General features: G+C 43.8%; 1 protein-coding gene across 1 annotated transcript in view; it reads left to right on the top strand.

Annotated features, from left to right (window-relative positions):
- ephb3a (eph receptor B3a) overlaps positions 1-21,463 on the top strand; it is a gene marked incomplete at both ends in the record, with an annotated part of 142,970 nt that overhangs the window by 78,565 nt on the left and 42,942 nt on the right. Inside the window, 4 exons of the mRNA XM_080726752.1 lie at positions 2,487-2,595; positions 3,044-3,096; positions 12,107-12,229; positions 14,122-14,369. Of these exons, the coding sequence (XP_080582878.1) occupies positions 2,487-2,595; positions 3,044-3,096; positions 12,107-12,229; positions 14,122-14,369 (533 nt within the window). The remainder of the gene's footprint in view (positions 1-2,486; positions 2,596-3,043; positions 3,097-12,106; positions 12,230-14,121; positions 14,370-21,463) is intronic.

Genomic DNA, 21,463 nt, shown 5'->3' with positions numbered 1-21,463 from the left:
AGGGGGGGGGCCCAAATTATTTTGGGGTGTCCCCAGATGATGAACTTAATGTGCAACATTGTTTTCTCACTCAACGGTAAACAAACCAACATAAAGGTTAAGTGTATAGAGGGGATCTGCACACTTCAAAAGTGACAATTTAAGGACTTTTTAATACCTCTACCAAATTGTCAAATACCGATATTAGAGGCAGAAATTGTGAAAATAGCCGATCTAAATGAGCATGTAGATCTACTATTTTCACAATAGAACCGTGTTATACAAAATGTAATGCCACAACTCTTAGTGCTCATCAGGGTCCCCAGTTAAAATATGATTATTTTGGCGGCCTGAAAAGGTTGAGAATCACAATTTCTTTGCCTCTTTCTTTCATTTCTAATTTGACAATTTGGCTAATGTTTGACCAGTTTTTATACTCTAGTTCGCTAATAACTTTTGATGACCAGTAATGGTCTTAAGCGTCCTTGAATTATCACTTCTCTGTCATCTGGGACCCCCCCCCCCCCCCCAACATCATGTGGGGACCCCTCTGGGTGCCCCGACCCACAGGTTGAGAACCACTGCTTTAGAGCAGTTTTTTTCCCCGAACGACGGTTCAGAACAAACCTAAATGTTTCACAATATTTTAGAAACACATTTTCCATAAATATAAAAAATAAATAAAAAAGTTATGAATTCAAAATGTAATTTAGTCTCTTTTGGGCCTCGAGCTGAAAAAAAAAGTTTGGGAACCAGTGTTATTGAGTCTGTTCTCAATTATCTGTTACATTCTTCCACACAGATGTTGAACATGGCTCTCATGACTGCTTTCAGGATTCAATTTGTAAAAGAAGAAAAAAGAAAAGAAAAAATAAGTAAAAACAGGGGGAGGGGGTTTAAGCACTAGACTTCTTCTTACGACAATTAGCAAAAATAGTTCATCTACAAGTGAGCTATTTTTTTTAATTTGTAAAGAGTTAATGTAATTAGCATATAATACATATTTGTATTAAATTGTGATTTTATCAAACGTAAGTATGAAACCCATTTCACTGGCTCTGATCAGAAACGGCGATAAAACATATCGTCGTTGTCGGGCAGAAACCTCATATCTCCAAGTTTCAAATTTGTACGTTCTTTCACAAAGTAAAGCCCTGCTTCATCGTACAAGGCCGTCGCACAAAAGTAGGGAAAACAGCAGATCTACAAGCACACAATGCCTCGCGGCGCGAGGCGTTGTGTGCTTGTAGATCGGCTGTTTTCACTAGTTTAAATCATTTTTTAAAACGATAAATGCGGTTTTGGACACACAAGGTTTCCACCGGACAACGGCAATGTACAGTACTCATTTCCCTCTCATCGGCCAAATAAATCAGACCCTGGCTGCTTTGATGGTAGGATATGAAGCATGCACAGGCATTGACACTAAGGCTTGCCCACCTGCCCCCGGCAGGTAAAAAAAGCTTTGGGGCAGGTGGAGTTTGCTTTCAGGTTGCCCGACAGGGCAAGTGCTTGTTTGAGAGGGGACGTAACCGTCTATAAGCAAGATACTGTATCTGTCTAAACAACTGAACGTTGCAAGAGCGCTCTGTCTCCTGGTTTGGAATGTAAAATAAGAGCACTGTTTACCTATAATGTGCTGTTCTCACTGTTAAAATAACCCACAGTCATATTCATAGTTATGTAGGTATTTGGCATACAAAATTAGGTATGACATTTTTTAAAGCACAGCCCCAGGAAGTAAAAATGGTAATTCAAATGTTACCTATCATTTTATAATTGACGATTTACTTTTCGGGCAAGTGGGCAAGAACTTTGGGCAAGTAGAACATGACCTGTATTGCCCGACGGGCAAGTGCCTCTGAGACCTTAGTGTCAACCCCTGATGCATCTATCTGCACAGTGTTCTCCTTTCTGCACACCGACACATACAGTATGTTCTGTTCTTACTGTCTGTGATGCAGTGATATATTTGCTCAAGCACTGTACTTAAGTACAACTTTTATGCACTTTCACTTGATTAAAGTGTTTGCCATTTCCAATTATTTTACTTCTATTCCACTACATCTCAGAGGCACTGCAATTATTTGAAAACTTTACTTTGTAGATTTTGATTATTATTACAAAACATACATTAACCACTTCAGCCCTATATACATTTCGGCTACTTGAAAATAGACAATTGTGAGTGAACTTGTAGATCTGCTATTTTCAAAAGATTTTTATACATTTGAAACATTTGAAAACTTGTGTAATGGGACATTCTGCATAATGAGTACTTCCTACTTTTGATAATTTAGGTACATTTTGATGCCAACACTTTTGTATTTTCAAGTAAATGTTGAATACCGGGACTTACTCCTCACAGAGTATTCCTACATTGCAGTATTGATACTTCTACTTAAGTAAAACATTTGAGTACTTTTTCCACCGCTGCCGGCAGATACAGTGTGTTGTGTTCTTACTGTCTGTGATGTGTGTAAACGTGTGTGTGCGTCTCTCTCCAGGTGACCCTCAGAGGTCAGTACAGGACCAGCTGCCTCTCATCGTGGGCTCTGCGTCGGCGGGGCTGGTCGTCATCGTGGCCTTGGTGGTCATAGCTATCATCTGCCTCAAGTGAGCCTCTCTCCTTTCATTAACACGCACCTCAACGATATGTTTCACTCGCTCTCAACAGAACGACGGCCTCATACTGTACACTTGTTTCCGCTTAAACCCTATACTTTGTTCTATGTCTAATAGTAAACAATCTACAAGCTAACAACGCATGGCATTGCGATATTGGCTATTTTGGCTGAATGTTCGCCTATTTTTGCCAAATGTTCACCTATCGTGACATGCCCAGAATTGGCACGCCAGCATCAGCAGCAGTAGCATTGCTGGAACAGATTATATTATAATTGTACGACCTTCTGTTGTCGGTTAACTTGGATATTATTAAAGTCAAGGGCACAGTTTGAAGACTAATAACTGTGAACGTGATTTGGTTTTGTGTGTGCCTGTGTGTGTGTGTGTGTGTGTGTGTGTGTGTGTGTGTGTGTGTTTTTTTTTGTTTTTTTTTAAGGAAACAACGCACCGGCTCAGAACTGGAGTACACAGAGAAATTGCAGCAATACAGTAAGTTTGTGTGTGTGTGCGCGTGCGTGCGTGCGTGCGTGCGTGCGTGCGCACGTGCGTGCGTGCGTGCGCGCGTGCGTGCGTGAGTGAGTGAGTGCCTGTGTGTGTGGTCATGTGTGTGACAGATCTTCAAAGAAACATTAGAGTATGGTAAACCTTGCATTTTGGGAATTATGTTGTCAAAAGAATGTCAACGAACCAATGAACCAGTGAGACACACCTATTTCTATCTTCATGCTACTGTAGGCATATGCTGTGATTTCCTCTCTTTTGTACTGTGTACACTACAGTACCTTTATTACAGTACCCGCGCTGCGAGCTTGTAGATCTGCTATTTTTGAAAAATCGTGAAAATTAGAATTTTGACCCGATTCTATAAGTGTCTTTTGAATCCTTCTAAGATTTTTTGAAAAACCTCTGTTTCTATTGTCAGCAATCTGGCCAGCCATCGTCAAAGAAAAGGTCCTTTTCACTTAAATGGAGCTCAGTTAGTCTGTTCTTGAGCGACTACTATGTCAGTGGTTCTCAAACCTTTTCATGTGAAGGACCCCCAAAATTATATTTATTTGGCCACGGACCCGCATCTCAAAATATCTAGTTCCAGGGAACCATCCAGAAGCAAAATTTGAGTTACAAACGTTCGCTTTGAAAACACATATATTCAAAGATTTGCACACATTTTCACGACTTTTTCAAAAAATAGCAGATCTACAAGCTCGCAGCGCGGCACTCGGTGCCGCGCTGTGAGCTTGTATATCTGACTATTTTTCACTGGTTAAAGCATTCAATAATTCTAGGCCTAAATGGGATAAAAAAAAGCTAAAGTAATTCATTGTACAGCACTTTAGTCAACTTCAGTTGTTTGTTTGAAGGTGCTGCACAAAGAAACTCGACTTGACTGGACAGTGTGTGCGCCGCCCGCCGCCTACCTGCTTTCAAAAAGAACGCGCCACCTGCTGTTATCGCCACCTGTGCGTGTGCGCAGTTCTGTGGATAATTGTCTCGTTTGTTTGCGCTGTGATTATGGTGCTGGAACGGCATTGTTTACAATCAAAGACACACAAACCATATCCAGAAGAGGTTAACGAGACTAAAGTTGCACCATACGCCCTCAGAACTACATCCCATTATAGTGTTGACGACTTTCCAAACTTTTGTTGAAAGTCTCAGACAATGAGAATACAGCAGTTTTGGTTTGACTTAACCCATTTAGGCCTAGAATTATTGAACGCTTTAACCAGTGAAAAATAGCAGATATACAAGCTCACAGCGCGGCACCGAGTGCCGCGCTGCGAGCTTGTAGATCTGCTATTTTTGAAAGAAAGTCGTGAAAATGTGTGCGAATCTTTGAATATATGTATTTTCAAAGCAAACGTTTGTAACTCAAATTTTGCTTCTGGGTGGTCCCTGGAACTAAATATTTTGAGATGCGGGTCCGTGGCCAAATAAATATCATTTTGGGGGTCCTTCACATGAAAAGGTTTGAGAACCACTTGACATAGTAGTCTCTCAAGAACAGACTAACTGAGCTCCAGTTAAGTGAAAAGGACCTTTTCTTTGACGATGGCCAGCCAGATTGCTGACATAGAAACACAGGTTTTTCAAAAAAACCTTAGAAGGATTCAAAAGACACTTATAGAATCGTGTCAAAATTCAAATTTTCACGATTTCTCAAAAATAGCAGATGTACAAGCTCGTAGCGCGGCACTCGGTGCCGCGCTGTGAGCTTGTATATCTGCTATTTTTCAGTAGTTAAAGCATAAAATAATGATACACAATACTGTGTACCCGTTCTGAATGACTTAATAACCTCCCCATGGGGTTGGTGCCAGGCATAACGCTGAGTGACTGCCGAAGGGGTGCATGACGCAACGCTATGCCAAGCGCTCCACTCTGTAACCAAAGCTCGAGTCAGCGAATTCATACACCAGAGTAGCTTTCGGTTTAACACCCACAGTCCCACGCGTTATGCTCTCACTACTTAACTTATTTAAACCCTTTAGACTTGCACACTAAAAAATGATGGGTTAAAAACAACCCAACTTGAGTTATTTTTTAACCCAATGCCTGGATCTTCTCTGTATCGTTCCAATTTTAACATGGTACCATGATGAGAACCATGAAGATCCAATCCATTCAAGCCAATTTTAGTACCACTTTACCTCATGGTTCCACCTCATATATCAGACGCAGGGTTCACGGAACCACCCCCAACCCAACACCAGAATTATTTGTATTATAAATAATCCGGTCAAATATGTAATAACCCCAGGGGCACGGTGGCGCAGTGGTTAGCGCTTCGCCTCACAGCTAGAAGGTCCTGGGTTCGATTCCCGCCGGGGGACGCTGTGGGCTTGTCAGCTGCTTGGCTGGTGTTCCTCCTCCGCGTCATCAGCGCCCACACCCTAGGTGGGGTTGGCGATAGGGCCTTTCTGTGTGGAGTTTGCATGTTCTCCCCGTGTCTCCTAGGGTTGATACCCTCACAAAAACATGCACGTAATCCTGGTCTCAATAATGCCTCCCCCTGGCCAGCCGGGGCGCCTGATGGAGGGGAAAGGAACTGGTTGGAATAACGTGTTCCTTCCACGCGCTACGTCCAAACCAGGGAAATCTCCACTGTCAGGTGAAAAGAAGCAACTTGGACTCCTCATGCATAGAAGGAAGCATGAGGTTAGTCCGTTGCCTCCCCAGGTTGGCAGAGGGAGAGCAGAGCCCAGGATTACATAGGCAATTGGCACTGGGTGAAAAAATGGGTTACAAAATTGTGGGATAAAAATTTAAAGAAAAAAAAAAAATGTAATAACCCTATGGTTGGGTTTAAAAAGTATTTTGACCCAAGTCTTGAGTTTGCATTAAACAACCCAATACTAAACAAATAACACCAAATGCGTTAAACATTTCATAACTCAATGGTTGGGTAGATGAAATAACCCACCATGTTTTTGTGTGTGGGGGCGCTCGGGTGGCACGGCGGTAGAGTTGGCTTCTCACCACTGCGGTGGATTCCAACCCCTAGTCTCGGCGGTGTGACCGGCTTTGTCGAGCTTCTACGTGAACGCAATAGGCTCTATGCATATACTCCATTTTGTTCTACTTCCGGGTGTCTTTCAACTTCCTTCACAGGTGTTACCGATGATACTAATGAAGGGTCTGTTCCATTCTGGTCAAACAAAGTCAGGGTGCTGATATTGTGCATGTTGGCTCACTGGAAACACTCTGCTACACCAGTGGGTCTCAAAGTGTTCTTGAGTAGGTTCCAAATGTCCCCATACAGGTGTGTAACTTTGAGAGTGTACAAATGGAAGAAAATGGACCCGCAAGGGTCCATTTGATTCCATTTGTTGATTCCATTTGTATAGAGTTATGGGGGTCCTTGAAATTAAAGAACCACTGTACAATAAATCAAACAGACCCTTCATTAGTATCATCAGTAACACCTGTGAAGGAAGTCGAAAGACACCCGGAAGTAGAACAAAATGGCGTATATGCATAGAGCCTATTGGCGATTGGAGGGAGGGAAGCAGGGCGGCCTGGGGCGGCAGAGAGGCGAGTCGCTTTTTTCACAAGCACCTTAAAGGAGTAGTTCACCCCCAAAATGAGATTTTTTTCTATTGATTACTCATGCCATGGAGACTTGAGTTCTATAATATGTTTTGGTATTTGTCGCATTCCCAAGAAAATATTTTGATTACAGTAAATTTACCCCAATTGATTCCGGATGGGGACCCGAATGCATTCAGGTCCCCATCCAGAATCAATGGAGGTAAATTTACTCTAACACAATTTTTGTCTTAGGAATGCGACAAATACAAACAAATGTTACTGTACTTAAGTCTCCATGGCATGAGTAATCAATAGAAAAAAATTCTTTGGGGGTGAACTACTCCTTTAAGTCTTGGTCCCTCGCGTCCCCCGCCTCCCTGGTCCACACACATCAACAGACGCACACGGAAGCAGAAATGTGTGTGTGTGAGGAGGAATCGATTGGCATAAGGGCTAAATTGTGGAGAAAAAGAAAATGAAACCACTGGAACCCTCTAGAGTCTAGAGTTAGTAAACGGGACCTGAGTTCTGGCTCTGTATTTCTTTCTGTCTACATCAAATCCCTTTGCCAAGAATAGGAACAAGCCCTGTGGGGATTTTTGTGTTATCCTTTTAGCACAGGGGTCCTCAACAGGGGGTCCTTCAAATCTGTGTGCCATAGATTTTTTTTGTTCTCCTTTTTTATATTAACCACTTGAACCCCAACGTCCATATTCTGAGAACTTTAGGCAAAAATAGCCGATCTACAAGCTCACAACGCCTCGCGCTGCGAGGCGTTGTGAGCTTGTAGATCGGCTATTTTTGGCAAAAGGGTTTGGTGTAGAGGGGAAAAAAGAGCACACTAAGTACAGAGTGAAAGGTGACGTTTATTGACTGTTCAAGTTGTTAAATATCTAAAAACACAAATTGACATGAATCCAAAATACACTGATGATTGGGCTGTCAAACGATGACGCTATACGGAATCTGGGGGTCCCTGCTTCATCTCTCTCTCAGCTAATAGGGGTCCTTGGCCTGAAAACGTTGAAGACCCCTGTTTTAGCATAACTTGTGACTCGTGACACACTTTAAGGTATTCAATCAATTCCCATCCATTGATTATAGGGATTGCTAGGATGCAAGGCTGTTTAAAAAAGTCGGTTTGAAAATCTGCCTATCCGTGTATGACCATGTGGATGTGTGAATGTGCTGCACGGAAGTGGGTTCTATACGTGCACGAATCTGTGTGTGTGTGTGTGTGTGTGTGTGTGTGTGTGTGTGTGTGTGTGTGTGTGTGTGTGTGTGTGTGTGTGTGTGTGTGTGTGTGTGTGTGTGTGTGTGTGTGTGTGTGTGTGTGTGTGTGTGCGCGTGCGTGCGTGCGTGCGTGCGTTTGCGTGTGTGTGAATATGTCAGGAAGCACCTGATTCATTGAGTTAGTGCAATCATCTGACCGAGGCAGCAGGAAACAGCATGAACTCATGGTCCAGTCATTAGTAGATTACCAGGAAAACAACAAGCCTTCAATCCGTTCTTCTCACGAACAGAAAGCACTTGCTTCCTCCTCAAGACTTGTTGAAGGTTGTGTTACTGATGAGTGGAAAGTACATTTACTCAAGTACCCCATTCAGGGGTGTCGCACCAAATGCTGGGCCCTGGGTACAAGGATTCACTCTCATTCTGTGCTTTGACTATTGAAAAATAGCAGATATACAAGCTCGCAGCGCGGCACCGAGTGCCGCGCGCATTTTTGAAAAAATCGTGAAAATGTGTGCAAGTGTTTGAATATTTCAAATCCTTCTAAGGTTTTTTGAAAACCTTTTTCATGTGAAGGACCCCCAAAATGATATGTATTTGGGCACGGATCCCCATCTCAAAATGTTTAGTTCCAGGGACCCTCCCACAGAAGCAAAATTTGAGTTACAAATGTTTCGCTTAAAAAATACATTATGTTCAAAGCCCCTGACCCCATTAAGACCTGAAGCAGATTCTAAAATGTATGTTTTCTAAATCCCAAAAGTTTTCTGAAGAACGTATATTGTTATGTCAAACGTTTTCATGTCAAGAACCCAATTATATGTGTTTGAGCTCCCATCTCAAAATATTTTGTTCCCGGGACCCCCAGAAGCAAAGATTGGAGTTAAAAATGTTCGGTTTAAAAATATATATATTGAAAGATTTCCACAAAATATCCACGATTTAAAAAAAATAGTAGATCTACAAGCTAAAAAAATAGCAGATCTACAAGCTCTTGCGCAGCACGAAATGGCACTCTGTGAGCTTGTATATCTGCTTGTTTTGTATACCTGTTACGTATCCACTTGGTGCCTTGTGGCACACAAGGACTTCACAGAGCACTTCCATCAGCTGTGCAGTCCTCACTTCAGACCACAATGTCCATCCTGCTTCTTTTCTTTCTTTCTCGACCGTACCAAGTAGCAAGACCTGGTGGTCTTTGGTCTTCCTGTTCTTCTTTTCCCTCCGGTGCCCATGTCATTGCTATGTTGGCAGTGGTTGTTGTGGTCCTGCCATAGTATGTGTTTTGTATAGCCAAAGTATAAAATAATGGTTAAAGGGGCCCCACCATGCTTTTAAAAATATATATTTTATATAAATATTGGTCCATAATACGGTTTTATACAGGTTTTAGCCTAAACAACCACTCAGATATTGAAATATCGTGTTCTGTCTTTCTCTAATTCCAAGCCCAAAATGCACTTTGTTTGCAACGGGGTGCTGTCTTTGGGCTAAAATTGGAACGATACAGAGAATATTAGAGAACCACGATGAGAACCTTGTAGAGTCAATCGTAATCTTCTCTGTATCGTAACTATCGTTCCAATTTTAGCACCACTTTACCTCATGGTTCCACCTCATATATACAATCTCAATAGAATATAGCCTCCCAAAAAGTACCGCCCCCCTCTCGAGGGTGTCCAATAGGAAATTAGCCCCCTGTGACATAGAATTGGGCCCGAGTTTCAGACACGCCCATTCGGAAAATCACTGAAATGAAAGACAAGGCTTAGAGTTAATGAATTGGGTTTGTTTGGGCTGGAAGAGACACTGGGAAGACCAAAAAACAAGAAAGAAAATGAAAAATGAGAAATTCATGGTGGGGCCCCTTTAAAGCTTTCCCAGATTTTCAGGAACAGTTTTCAGTCAACATAGTTTTACTCAAACTCAAACAAGCAAAACAACTATGGCAGTTTCTCCTTGGACACATCTGTGGTTAATACCACTTTAAACATACTTATTATTGAATTATGTCACATCTGAATTGCTTAATACTATTTCAGCATGAACCTTAAATGTGACCAATGTGAGAAACAGCCAGGCTTAATATTCTGTACCGCATGTGAATGTTTTATTTTTGTTTGGGTTCTGTACACTCGTACAGTCTGGCTAAATAGTTGGGGGCGTTAGGGAGATAACATGGCCATTTCGCACTATATTAGTCTAAAAGCGCCAAATTTTGACAGATGTAACCCAGGGCATGCTCTAATGATTTAGCTAGGGCGCCCGAGTCGGCGACCCTCGGGGTCACCACAGCAGCCAAATCAAGTTGGGCTCCCATCGACTTTCTATACAGGAGGAAAATACCCAGAAAAACATTTTTTTCCCCGGTATTTAAGTAGGATGTGAGGGGTCTAACTAGGGGTTTGTCATGATGCTGAATCCATTGCAATCATTTGTTTTGCACAAAAAACATTCCTTGGGATATAAATGGCCCCAGAAAACGATGGTTTAGTGATTTCACCGTTTTGTGGGCGTTTTCTTTGGCCATTTATAGGCCATTTATAGCCCCTTCGTTTTGTATTTATTTTTTCGCTTTAAAAAACGGCCACAAAACGGTGAAAAGTGATGAATCTTTTCTGGGTATTTTCCTCCTGTCTAGAAAGTCGATGGGAGCCCAACTTAATTTGGCCGCTGTGGCGACCCCGAAGGTCGCCGACTCGGGCGTCCTAGCTAAATCATTAGAGCATGCCCTGGGCTACATCTGTGCAAAAATTTGGCGCTTTTAGACTAACTAGCCCTTACCCGTTCAAAAATATGAGCTCCAAAATGATGTGCAGTGTGTGGGTTATGGGATGTGCACTGTGCATACAGTATATGAGGGATGGAAAGTAACTTTAACTGGTGCTTGCATGATAATATGTAGGAGCATCAATGTAAGAAATACCCGTTTCGTTTAATGGCGCCCCCCCCCCCCAATCCCCCCCCCCCCCCCCCCCGCCCACCCGCCTGCGCACACACCCGCCTGCCTGCACACACACACACACACACACACAGAGAGAGCTGGTTAAACATGTTGCCTCATGCTAGATGCAGAATAGATGTGCCTCATGCATACAGTATATGAGGGATGGAAAGTAACTTTAACTGGTGCTTGCATGATAATATGTAGGAGCAGCAATGTAAGAAATACCCGTTTCGTTTAATGGCTACCCCCCCATCCCCCCCCCCCAGAATAGATAGTAGATACACCATAAAAATGCGAAAATACAGCATACGATTTGTGAAAGTGACAAACGGGCTTCACAGTTATGTTAGGTGTGTTCATATGCTAATGGTGATGCGATTTCAGATCAATTGCTCCAGCCACTGAGGAGAAACGCTGTTTCAGACAGACAGACAGACAGACAGACAGACAGACAGACACTCACTCACTCACTCACTCACTCACTCAGTCAGACATTCGCAAAATTATAGTATAGATATTGCGCGAAATATCCCTAACGCCCCCGACTAAAATGCTTAAAGTCCTTCGTGATTCTATCTTCTCGCCATTTGTTTGTACTCTGCCACAATTCAAATGTACAGGATGTGATTTAGATAGCATGTTGTTTAGACAGATGCCAGGTTCATTGTTTACCTGGCTGCTATCCTAGTTTCTCGAGGCACAGCACTGTTCTCGTTGCATTCTATTTATCTGATTAATTACCTTATTGTATGGGGCTCTGGTTAAAGGGATATTCCACTTTCAAAAAACTTTTGGTCATTTTATTGTCTTTTATGAACACCCTGGACAGTTTTTAATTTGCTTGATTCAATATTTAGGGCCTCTCCCCACACACACCCATTGTAACTTCAAACTTCATTTTAACCATGATAGATTCATTAAAAACACATATAATTTTTTCTGGTGACTCATATTACCCTCCTAATACGTGAGCAGGCCGTGTTTTTTCAATAACTTTTTTCATTTATTTTTAATAATTATTTTTTGTATTTAATTTTTTCCATTTTCCCAAATGATTATAAAAAATAAATGAATAAAGTTATTGGAAAAAACACAGCCTGCTCACATATTAGAAGGGTAGTATGAGTCACTAGAAAAATAATGGGTGTTTTTAATGAATCTATCATGATTAGAAGTTACAATGGGTGTGTATGTGGAGAGAAGCCCATGAGCCGTTTCCCTGTTGAAAGTGGAATATCCCTTTAAGAGCGTCTTGCTAACACAGTGAAAATTCTCTCCCATCTTCAGTTTCCCCGGGGGTGAAGGTGTACATCGACCCGTTCACCTACGAGGACCCCAACGAGGCCGTCCACGAGTTTGCCAAAGAGATCGACATCTCCTGCGTGAAAATAGAGGAAGTTATCGGCGCAGGTAAAACCGAGTCACGATGTTTCTCCTTAATGATGAAACGCAAAAGATCGGGTGGCATAACAATTCTCTACTAATAAATGTTTTATTCCCCGGTCCTTTGTGAATCCCTTTCATCTCTTGTTACCAAAGAGAACCTTGTTCTGGGAGAAGAAGGAACATGGTAGCTCTGCAGTGGTAAACTAAGTAGGGTACATTTCGTCACTGTCGGGCAGAAACCTCATATCTCCAAGTTTCAAATTTGTACGTTTTTTTTTTTTTTTGCAAAATAAAGCCCTGCTTCATCATGCAAGGCCGTCGCACAGAAGTAGTGAAAACAGCCGATCTAGAAGCACACAACGTTGTGTGCTCGTAGATCGGCTGGTGTGCTCGTAGATGGGCTGTTTTCACTAGTTTAAATCATTTTTAAAACAATAAATACAAAACGAACGGTTTTGGACATACACGGTTTCCACCCGACAACAACAATTCACAACACTGTGCGTACACTGTACTAGAGCTATTTTGTACTGCTACTTGCTACTTTTACTCAAGCAAAAAAAAAAGAAGTTCTTCTCCCGCCACTGTAGCTGTGATGAGCTGTGAGAGCCGTGGGTGGTGGAGGGAGGAGGCCGGGGCGGTGGAGGAGGTGAAAGTCTTCTTCCCTCTCTCATCCTCTGCTATAGCTCCGCTTCTCTTCTGGGCTCTTGTTGTTGTGTCTCCAGGAGCATGTCGTGTCCTGAGTTCACCTCCAAATGACAGCCTGTTCCCAATTCGTCCGACCTCTCTGTCTCTCTGTCGTTCTGCTCCTCACAAACACGCTGTCTCTCTCCAGACACCAGACGCAAAGCCCTCAAGTTCCTCACCCGTCCTCCCCCCTCTCCTCCTCCCCCTCCCCCTCCCCCCTCCCGCACCGCCGCCCCGAGGTCACAGTCACTCCATCCAGGAGGCCGTCGTCTCCCCCGCTGCTCCCCGGCGTCTTAGAGACCGCCAGGTCCCCGAGCCCGCCTGTCTGAACCTCCTCCTCCAGCCTGTCTGTGTCTCTCTCTCTATCTCTCACTGTCTTTCCCAGTGTCTTTCTTTAGACCCGCCAGGTCCCCTGTTTCTCTCCTCTCTCTGTCTGTCCCTCCTCCTCCTCCTCCTCTTTCCCCTTAGGTTAGTTTCCACTCTGTTCCCACTAGGGCTGAGACTATCAGTTATTTCTAAGTGGTTATTCTATGAATTACTTTTTTTTTTAAACTAGAAATACTGTTCCTACGAAACAGTGTGGGCTCGCATGTAACACCATGTATGGGCATAAAGATCTACCCTTTGGCTGCACCTCATTGGCTAAGGGCCCTGCCTTTGTACTGTCGAGGAGTGCTTGACTGATAGATAAATAATGACGATAACATACGTGTGCTCGCTTTCAGCGAGCCCACAATTAAACGATTATTATTCAAGAATATTTTAGTTTTTCTTTGTTTATATTCTTTTCTTTATTGTTTTAAAATGTTATATATCAATGAATCAACTAACCACTTTATCGCACAAGTGACGTGCAAAAAGATTTTTTGGGTTTTGAAAAGTTTTGCCTTTGAAGACTTTTGCCTATTTCAATATTAATCGATTATATTACTACATTACCGATTATCGCTTTTTTCTTATTGATCTATTTAAAAAAAATCATGATCGATTAAATCAGTCAGTTTGATCTGAAGTGCCGCGACCGCAGCCCTAGTTCCCACCACACCCCAGAATGCACTCTGTCTCTCCCTCCGTACCGTCCAGTAATGTTCCCTCTCCCTCACTCCTCCCCTCCACCACCCCTTCTCCTCCACCTCTTCCCCCACCCCACCCTCCACCCCCCCCCCCCCCCCCCCACCCACCCCCACCTTTTGCTCACTCCCCCCTACATCAAACCCCCACCCAACCAGGTGAGTTTGGCGAGGTGTGCCGCGGGCGCCTCAAGCAGCCGGGGCGGCGCGAGGCGGTGGTGGCCATCAAGACGCTGAAGGCGGGCTACACGGAGCGCCAGCGCCGCGACTTCCTGGCGGAGGCGTCCATCATGGGCCAGTTCGACCACCCCAACGTCATCCGCCTGGAGGGCGTGCTGACGCGCTCCTGCCCTGTGCTCATCATCACCGAGTTCATGGAGAACGGAGCGCTGGACTCCTTCCTCAGGGTAAGACGCCGCCGCCGCTGCCGCCGCCGCTGGCGCCGCCGCAGCGACCGTAACCCGCTGCCTTGTTCCTTAACCCATTTAGTGCTCCAGACATGAAAGGGTTAAACGTCCAAGCTGCCGTTCGCCTGCTCCGTCCGCGGCCAGTCTCTTATTTTGAAGGCCGGAAGTAGATCGCGCTCACAATTCCTACTTGACGAGCTTTTGAGATTTACCCGGAAGTGTTGTCGTCCAAAGCATAAACAGTAATGGCAGATCGATGCCTTTCAGCTTGTACTATTTTAGCGAGAATCCAATGCCATCCTTGGCATCAAAAGTGTTTTTTGGAGAAAAAAATGGACATCAAAGATGAGAAAGACCGTTGGCTTCCATGTTAAGGAATCACTATTGTGTGCACGTGGATGTGCGATGATGATGAATCCGCGAGTCCACCCGTGCCAGCACTTTCCAACGGACGGTACGTAGCCCTTGCCAGCTTTACTGTATATACAGTAAATATCGCGCGTATACTCGGGATCGGCACTATAAATACTCGAGTATATTTCGCGAGTATTCTCGGGATCGGCTACAAATGAGTTAAGACAGTGGTTCTCAACCTTTTCAGGCCGTGACCCCAAAGAGAATCATATTTTAACTGAGGAACCCCCCACCCTGACGAGCACTAAGAGTTGAGGAACTACATTTTGTATAACATGGTTTTATTGTGAAAATAGCAGATCTACATGCTCATAACGCCTAGCAATGCAAGGCGTTAATCATCTGGGGACCCCCGAAATAATTTGGGGACCCCCCTGGGGGTCCCGACCCACAGGAGAACCACTGTGTTAAGACCTGAGGATCTATTCTACTAAATGTCTTCTAAATCCTAACAGTTTTGTCAGTGGTTCTCAAACTTTTCATACAAAGGACCCCCAAAATGATATGTAAACTAGGACCTTGCCTGGCACAATATACTGTATGGGAATTGAAATCGTAGTAATGGTGGAGAACCCAGACGTATCAGTCATCTCCAAATTTGGGCATGAGCTTGCGCAGTATCAGTGATGTCAGAAATATGGGAACTATTTCACCTGTTTATGCCTGTTTATGGTGTTCCGTGTCCTATGCCCATATATGGTGTTCCGTGTCCAGGCCATGTATGTGACCTCCGTACTATGACATCAGAGTACTGTAGACAGACGGCAGACAGACTGCCATTCCATAAATTAATAGTTATTACTAGAAGCTGGGCCGCCCTTCGGGCGGCCCAGCGTCTAGTCGGCGACCTGGCCAACTCGGGAACGATGTAAATAGGGAATGAATGCCCCGCCCTTTAATGCAAACCCCATTATACCTGTTGTCATAGGACCCGTTTTGACCATCTGTTTGCCTGTGTCCATTTATGCCCATATATGGAGATATCTGTTATCTGTCTGTTTGTCAGCGTCCATTTTATGTCCATATATGGAGATCACTGCAGATATAGTTCTGGGTCCATTTTATGCCCATATGCCCATATATGGAGATATCTGTCTATTTGCGTCCATTTCACGCCCATATATGGAGATCTCTGTATCTGTCTGTCTGTGTCCCTTTATGCCCGTATATGGAGATCTTTGTGATTCTGCGTAAATTTTATGCCCATATATGCCATTTGCGTCCATTTTATGCCCATTTATGGAGATCTCTGTATCCGTCTGTCTTCGTCCCTTTATGCCCGTATATGGAGATCTTTGTGATTCTGCGTCCATTTTATGCCCATATATGCTATATGGAGATATTCAGAGATGTTTTGTTGACCATATATGCTATATGGAGATATTCAGAGATGTTTTGTTGACCATATATGCTATATGGAGATATTCAGAGATTTTTTGTTGACTCATGTGGCGTACGTGATGTCAGAGCCTTTTATGAGTGATGTCACAATGAGTCAGCGCTTGCGCCGATTTCCTCCGGAACAGCCTGATGTCAACAATCAGCTCCGCATAAGGATATTCCGAACGTTTCGGTCGGTTTCGGAAAACCGCGCGTCGGGTCGGGTCGAGGCCCGGCACTGCACTCCGCGCCGCGGCGGGGAACGCGTGTGCCGAATCTGAAGCCGGTGGGACGAACGGTTCTCGAGATACGCGGATTACAGACACGCAGAGACTTCTCGCATTTATAGATAGATTAGATGGTGCATTTATATAGCTAGCGCCTTTATCCGAAGAGATTGTGCACTACATTGTACACTACATTCACCCATTCACACACACATCCATACACCGATGTCAGAGGAAACCATGCAAGGCTCATAGGGAGCAATTAGGGGTTCAGTGTCTCAAGGACACTAAGACACTCACTCTGGGGGAGCCCGGGGTCCAACTGCCAAGCCAAGCCCCTGAATCCAGTCCAGGGAAGCACATTTTTAAGTTTTATGTTCGCTTTAAATAATGGTTTCTAGCTCAAATCTAAAATGACACAGATGCTTTCCTGGTCTTAATAGGTCAATGTATTTTCACTATTTATGTACGCCACTATAAACAACGCAGTACTAAATATAATAATGTATAATACAGTATAATACAGTATAATACAGTACTGTATAATACAGGATCAAGTGGTTGATCAGAATCTAACCGCATGCTGTTTGGATCAATGACGAGAGGAATACACACAAGCACGCACACACACGCACGCGCACGCACACACACACACACACACACACACACACACACACACACACACACACACACACACACACACACACACACACACACACACACACACACACACACACACGTCTGAACCTTTTGTTTGCTGCAAATCCCAGAGTAGACAGGGGGGGACATGCCAGTGCCCAAATATATATTTAAGAGAAGCCGACTTCTTGAAATCCTTCACACAAAAAAACACAACCCTTTTTGAAGGTTTTGTTTATGCGCACCGTCCCCCGTGTACCCTGCTAAATGTCTTTGATCTGTTTGGGAACTGAACTCTTGGCCCGGTTGAGTCTTCACTCCGCTCGTTGTTGTGACAGAGATGGATGTGTTGAAAAAAAGGTAACCTGACTGTCTTCACCACCGCAAGTGATTTAACTTGTCCCCCGTCAGATTCATTCATTTTAGATCTTTGTCTGGAAAACAGCTGGCTAAACAATCCATAGGGCATATACATCATCATCAGCATCACTTGTTATCAACAGAGCTGCTAACTGCGGGAGTTTAATGAGCGGAGTTCAGCGAACATGAACGGATATGTAAACACAACAGCGGAGCTCCATAGAACGGAGACAGAAACATATTGAGCAAGGGATATCTAAACTATCTAGACTGTCCAAGAAAGACACGTGCTTTGTTTGTTTCTTCAGTACAAATTGCACCAGCTTTGTACAGTGCGAGTCACCGACACAAGCCAGAGCGTTCATTGTCCAAATGAAAACGTGTAAAAGAATTCGGCACAATGGATAAACAGGATATTGTCGATTATATTGAGACCATGTTATCAACTGAAAATTATGGTGACGATGAGCTTGTATATCTGCTATTTTTCAACAGTTAAAGCATAAAATAATGGTTTAAGTAATAATGCGCAATAACGCGTACCCGGTCTTCATTCCAGTGGGAGAGTGAACGTGAACACAGCTTCTGAACCATTCTTTAGCTCCACCATCACTGAACTAAATGTTGCACCCGATCGACACAAGCCACACAATATTCCCCAACATTTTCATACTACAATTCCTTTCTTCAGAGATCAAATAAGGAGAAAATCTACTTTATTTATCAACCTTTCTCTGTCCCAGCAACACACTCTTCTAGCACCGGTAAAGAGAACGTTCGTGAGATTTGCCATCAGATGCCGGCCAGTGCTCACTTTAGGAGATCATTTGTTAGGATCTAGTGGATCCAATTGGGATTGTATATCTTCCTATACTAACAATCTTTGGCTCAAGTGCCCAAACAGAGGGCTTAGCTATTGATAAAGAGACGCTCATGGAGTGGGTTCCAAAATGACGCTGCGGCGGTGTTGTGATTGTTCTTGTAGCCTAGTGCAGGCTGGACTGTGTCGTTAAAGACCAAAGGCATTTAGTCATTTCATACAGCTTTGTGTCTATGGGGCTTTTAAGCCGTGACATCATTTTGTAGTCGGACCTCCAAGCAGATTTATTGTCAATATGTGTCCCTCGCTATTTCAACAGATCCGAGACAAAAATAACGACTAAAGTATAGTTCCACCACTTCCCTGTCAACAAGAAAGAGAAGACAAATTAGTAAATAGTAAAAATAGTAAAAAGATTCATGGGCGCTGGGGCCTTTTGGCCCCAAAAGTTCTCCTCTGCCTACAAAAATGATGTCAGACTTAAGAGCCCCCATAGTCTGTCAGCCCCCCTGCTGTGCAGTTGTCATCTGTGTGTTTTGCTATGGTTTCTCAAATGATTTGAATTCGTGTGAATGCACAGTCACTGTCAGTCAGTGTCGATTCTTGAAAGCCCTGCGATTAAGCATGCGTGCGGGTATGTTAATGTGTTTGTTTTTAAGTGAACGCCAAGTCTTAATTTTTAGCACCGTAACACACTCAATAGCAATGTCTTTCATCGTGCTTTGAAAATGGATACGGAAGTTTTTTTCTTTTACTGAATGTCTACGCACGCACGCACGCACGCACGCACACACACACACACACACACACACACACACACACACACACACACACACACACACACACACACACACACACACACACACACACACACAATCACACACGCAAACACACACCCCTCCGGGTGACGGGGATTTGTTTATGTCCTGTTAAAAGACAGATTAAAACGATTAAAACGTTGTGAACGTGCAGAGGGCTGGGAGGCAGGAGCTGTCAACGTGCTTGACAGGGCTGACTGATGCTGACGTGAACTGGCAGACTACACAATGTCCCGCACAGCCTGGCTGCATCACACTGGCTCTGGACTATCACCTGGTGCTACACACGGGTCGGGACCCTCGAGGGAGGGGATTTTGACAGGTGACTGTGAAGTGACGACCTTTTTAATAACAAAAATAGAGGATTTAAACCTTAACTCAGGGGTCTTCCAACGTTTTCAGGCCAAGGACCCCTTAGTTGAGAGAGAGATGAAGCAGGGACCCCGATAACCTTCATAGTTTCCATATTGTTTCATTGTTTGACAGCACGATTATCAGTGTTTTTGGATTCTTGTCAATGTGTGTTTTCAGATATTTAACCACGTGAACTGTCAATACTTAATGAACTTGACATTTCACTGTACTTGGTCTGCCCTTTTTCCCCTCTACACCAAACCTCTTTGTCAAAAATAGCCGATCTACAAGCTCACAACGCCTCGCAGCACGAGGCGTTGTGAGCTTGTAGATCGGCTATTTTTGGCTAAAGTTCTCAGAATATGGACACTAGGGTTCAAGTGCATACATATAAAAAAGGAGAAAAAAAGTTTTCTATCACTCAAAGATTTGGAGGACACCCTGTAGTAACCCTGAGGACCCCCTAAGGGTCTCAGATCCCCTGCTGAAGACCCTTGCTTTAACTCATTTACTGCCAATCCCACGTTCACTCATTCACTGTCAAAAAAGGTGGAATCACAGCGGACAAGGAACCAGAGTTTGACGTCATGGGAATCAGGTTGGCACGCCCGCTCCCTGTTTAACGTTTCCACTGAATCGGCCATTTCTTCACTTCTATCGCGTCGCGCATCGCGGGTCTTAAATGCTGAATGACTATGGCTAGGAGTGGCCAAATCACTTGTGTTTTTGTTCCACTGAAGCAGAGAAAGCTATATTCTATGACTACTTGGGAAGGTAAACTAAAAATAGCTGGCAGTGGTTGGTTAAATATGCTTGGCAGTGAATGAGTTTAAGTGGTTAAGTTAGAGTAAAAGAACTTACTCTACTTCTCCACCACTGACCTGTCCGTGAGTTGTTTCGTCTCTATCGGATGGAAACCAAATTTAGTCAGAAAACAGTTACTTTTCTGGATTCAAATTAAAAAATAGCAGAAGTAGTAGATTGACAAGCTTAAAAAGTGCCACAAATGCTACCTTTGATGCTTTTGTGTGATGCCGTAGTATGATCGAGTAGAGCATTCATTTCCCCCCAAAAATCACACCCAGTGTGAAGTGAATGGTGCCGTAGGCTGCTCAACAGCGCCGCTTGGAGGCAGATCACCCATCGGTATTTGCAGCTGTTGAGGCTGTACTCTTACTGTACATACAGTACGGACATATGGACCTAAACTGATTGGACGGGACATGATTGCACTTTTGAAATGCACAACAGCACTTTACTAAGACTGTGCTGCTAACTTTTTAAAGGACTGCACCATGGCACTTTACCTACAGTATATGTGAGTGTTGGTACCTTTTAGATGAATAACGTTTTAGATGAATTGCACGTCACATACACACTGTATGGGGGTTTGTTTCATTTTCTGTATGTATGGAAGTATATGGAGAAAGTGACAAACAAAATAAAATACAAGACACTCGGTCAAATGTTGGAGCAGCAGTCACCGCTCAAAAAAAGAAAAAACACACACAAAAGGTTAAAACATGGAGATAAGAGGTTTCTTCCCACCACGGCGTCGTCGTTATATTCATCAAGGGCTTTGGGAAGAACACGGTTCTGGACCACCACCTACATCAAGTTCATGTCCAACAGAGGTGTAATGAGAGCAGAAGGGGGGGTCTAGTCACGTAGTACATGTTCCTGGCTGTGGGAGAGAGCTATTACACGTCACTTGCATTCAGAAGAGTGCACTAATTCCATTTTACTGCTGCATACATTAGCACGCTTGGCAGGGCCCTGGCTGCTGTACTTTGTACTTTTGTACGTGACGCTGCCTGCCTGCCTGCCATTAACACATTAAGGCAGGGGTCTTCAGCGTTTTCAGGCCAAGGACCCCCTACTTGAGAGAGAGATGAAGCAGGGACCCCCACAAGCTTTTCATAGATTCCGTATAGTGTCATGGTTTTGACAGCAACGGTCATCAGTGTATTTTGGATTCAAGGCAATTTGTGTTTTCAGATATTTAACCACTTGAGCCGTCAATATTTGACCTTTCACTCTGTACTCTGCTCCTTTTCCCCTCTACACCAACGCTCTTTGCCG

The sequence above is a fragment of the Nannobrachium achirus genome (assembly GCF_963921795.1).
Source record: "Nannobrachium achirus genome assembly, chromosome: 5".
In the NCBI taxonomy this organism is placed as follows: domain Eukaryota; kingdom Metazoa; phylum Chordata; class Actinopteri; order Myctophiformes; family Myctophidae; genus Nannobrachium; species Nannobrachium achirus.
This window is presented reverse-complemented; position numbering and strand designations above follow the sequence as displayed.